A 1,406-nucleotide genomic window follows, 5' to 3' on the forward strand; every position below is an offset into this window, starting at 1 on the left:
TATGGTATTTTGAATGTCAACTAGCAAATAGAGGTGGCTTCTCCTGCTGGTGTCCCTCCTCTATGAATCAGATGTCAGCTCAAATCCTGGTGCTCAGCTCCTGGGCTGGGTGGGCTCCTTACAGTGTGTGTCTGTCTGAACCTCTAACCTGGACCTAATCTCAGCTCTCCCTGTTACGTCACCATCTCCATCTCCCTAGTCTCTTCTCTTGTCTGTCTCTGTCTCAATTGCTTCCTGACTGTCTGAATACCTTTATCTCTATCTCTCTGTGTGTATGTCCGAGTCTATATTTCTGTTTCTCAGTCTGCCTCTAAGTCAGTGTTTTCCTCTCTTCTTTCCTTTCTTTGCTCTCCTTACTTCTTAGTCTTGCTCTTTTTCTCAGTCTCCCCACCCTCTCTCTCTCTGCCCTCAGCAATCACCTCCCTTCTCTATCTTCCTTCTTGTTCTCCGTGCTTCTAGTTACTCAAGCTATTCCCCTCTCCCTAGACTTTCCCTAGTGCTTTCTCCCACTGTCTTCTCGGTTTCTCTGTCTCCTTGAGGCTCTGTCTCTGATGTACTTTCTATATAAATACATATGTCTTTCTGCCCACTACTCAGTCTTGTGTGTGTGTGCCCTCTAATAGTCCTGCTAAAGTCTCCACTCACCATCTCTTCATGCAATCCAGTTAGTCACTCCCTGCTAGCTCTGATTCCCAAGCCTAGGTTCTGAGCAATCATTCCTGATTCAGGCATCCCCAGGCCCTGGGAAGCTGGGCCCAGCCCCAAGGGAGCTGCTCAGCCTGCTTTAGTGCCTCCATTGTGCCCTGTTCACTGTCCTTAGCAGCAGCAGGCACCAGGAGTGGAAACAGCAAACCATGGAAACAGAGAGCTTCTCGGAAGATAACTAGTGGGCGGTCAAGTAAAGATGAGTCAGGAAGAGAGGGAGTGCTGGGTAAAGTCCCATGAAATCAAAGCATGAGGTCTCACGTCTACTCTTCACATCATCTACCTTTCTTCCCAGTGGCATTCATCCCATGCCTACAGTGAGTTGTGACTAGCCAGTGCCTGATCCCAATACATCCGGACTTGACACCTAACTCGCCTGAGCCATTCCAGTTAGAAATATGCTGTGCCGTGTCCTGGTCTGATACATGTTTACAGAGTGACAGTTTAAGCATTTTAAGAGAGGAGAGAAAGAGCAAACTCAAATCCCCAGCATGCCTCCATATCCACGTTCATTTTTCTCCAACACCATTTCTCCCATCATGTCATTCCTGAAACAGTTCCATATTCAGTGTAATTGTAAGACACAGTTTTTGTCCATAAGTTTACACCTGTGTCCCCATTATCTAGAGCAGTATGTGGCACCAGTGTTGTTGTTAGGTGCCATCAAGTTTTATTCCACTCAGAGGGGCCCCGATGTATAA

General features: G+C 47.2%; 1 protein-coding gene across 1 annotated transcript in view; it reads left to right on the plus strand.

Annotated features, from left to right (window-relative positions):
- PRSS16 (serine protease 16) overlaps positions 1–1,406 on the plus strand; it is a 19,178-nt gene extending 17,772 nt beyond the window's left edge. The window contains exon 7 of the mRNA XM_030887172.1: positions 1,333–1,406. Within this exon, the coding sequence (XP_030743032.1) occupies positions 1,333–1,406 (74 nt within the window). The remainder of the gene's footprint in view (positions 1–1,332) is intronic.

Source organism: Echinops telfairi, unplaced genomic scaffold, assembly GCF_000313985.2.
Source record: "Echinops telfairi isolate 266 unplaced genomic scaffold, ASM31398v2 ScPeMD7_5868;HRSCAF=6743_0, whole genome shotgun sequence".
Taxonomy (NCBI): Eukaryota; Metazoa; Chordata; class Mammalia; order Afrosoricida; family Tenrecidae; genus Echinops; species Echinops telfairi.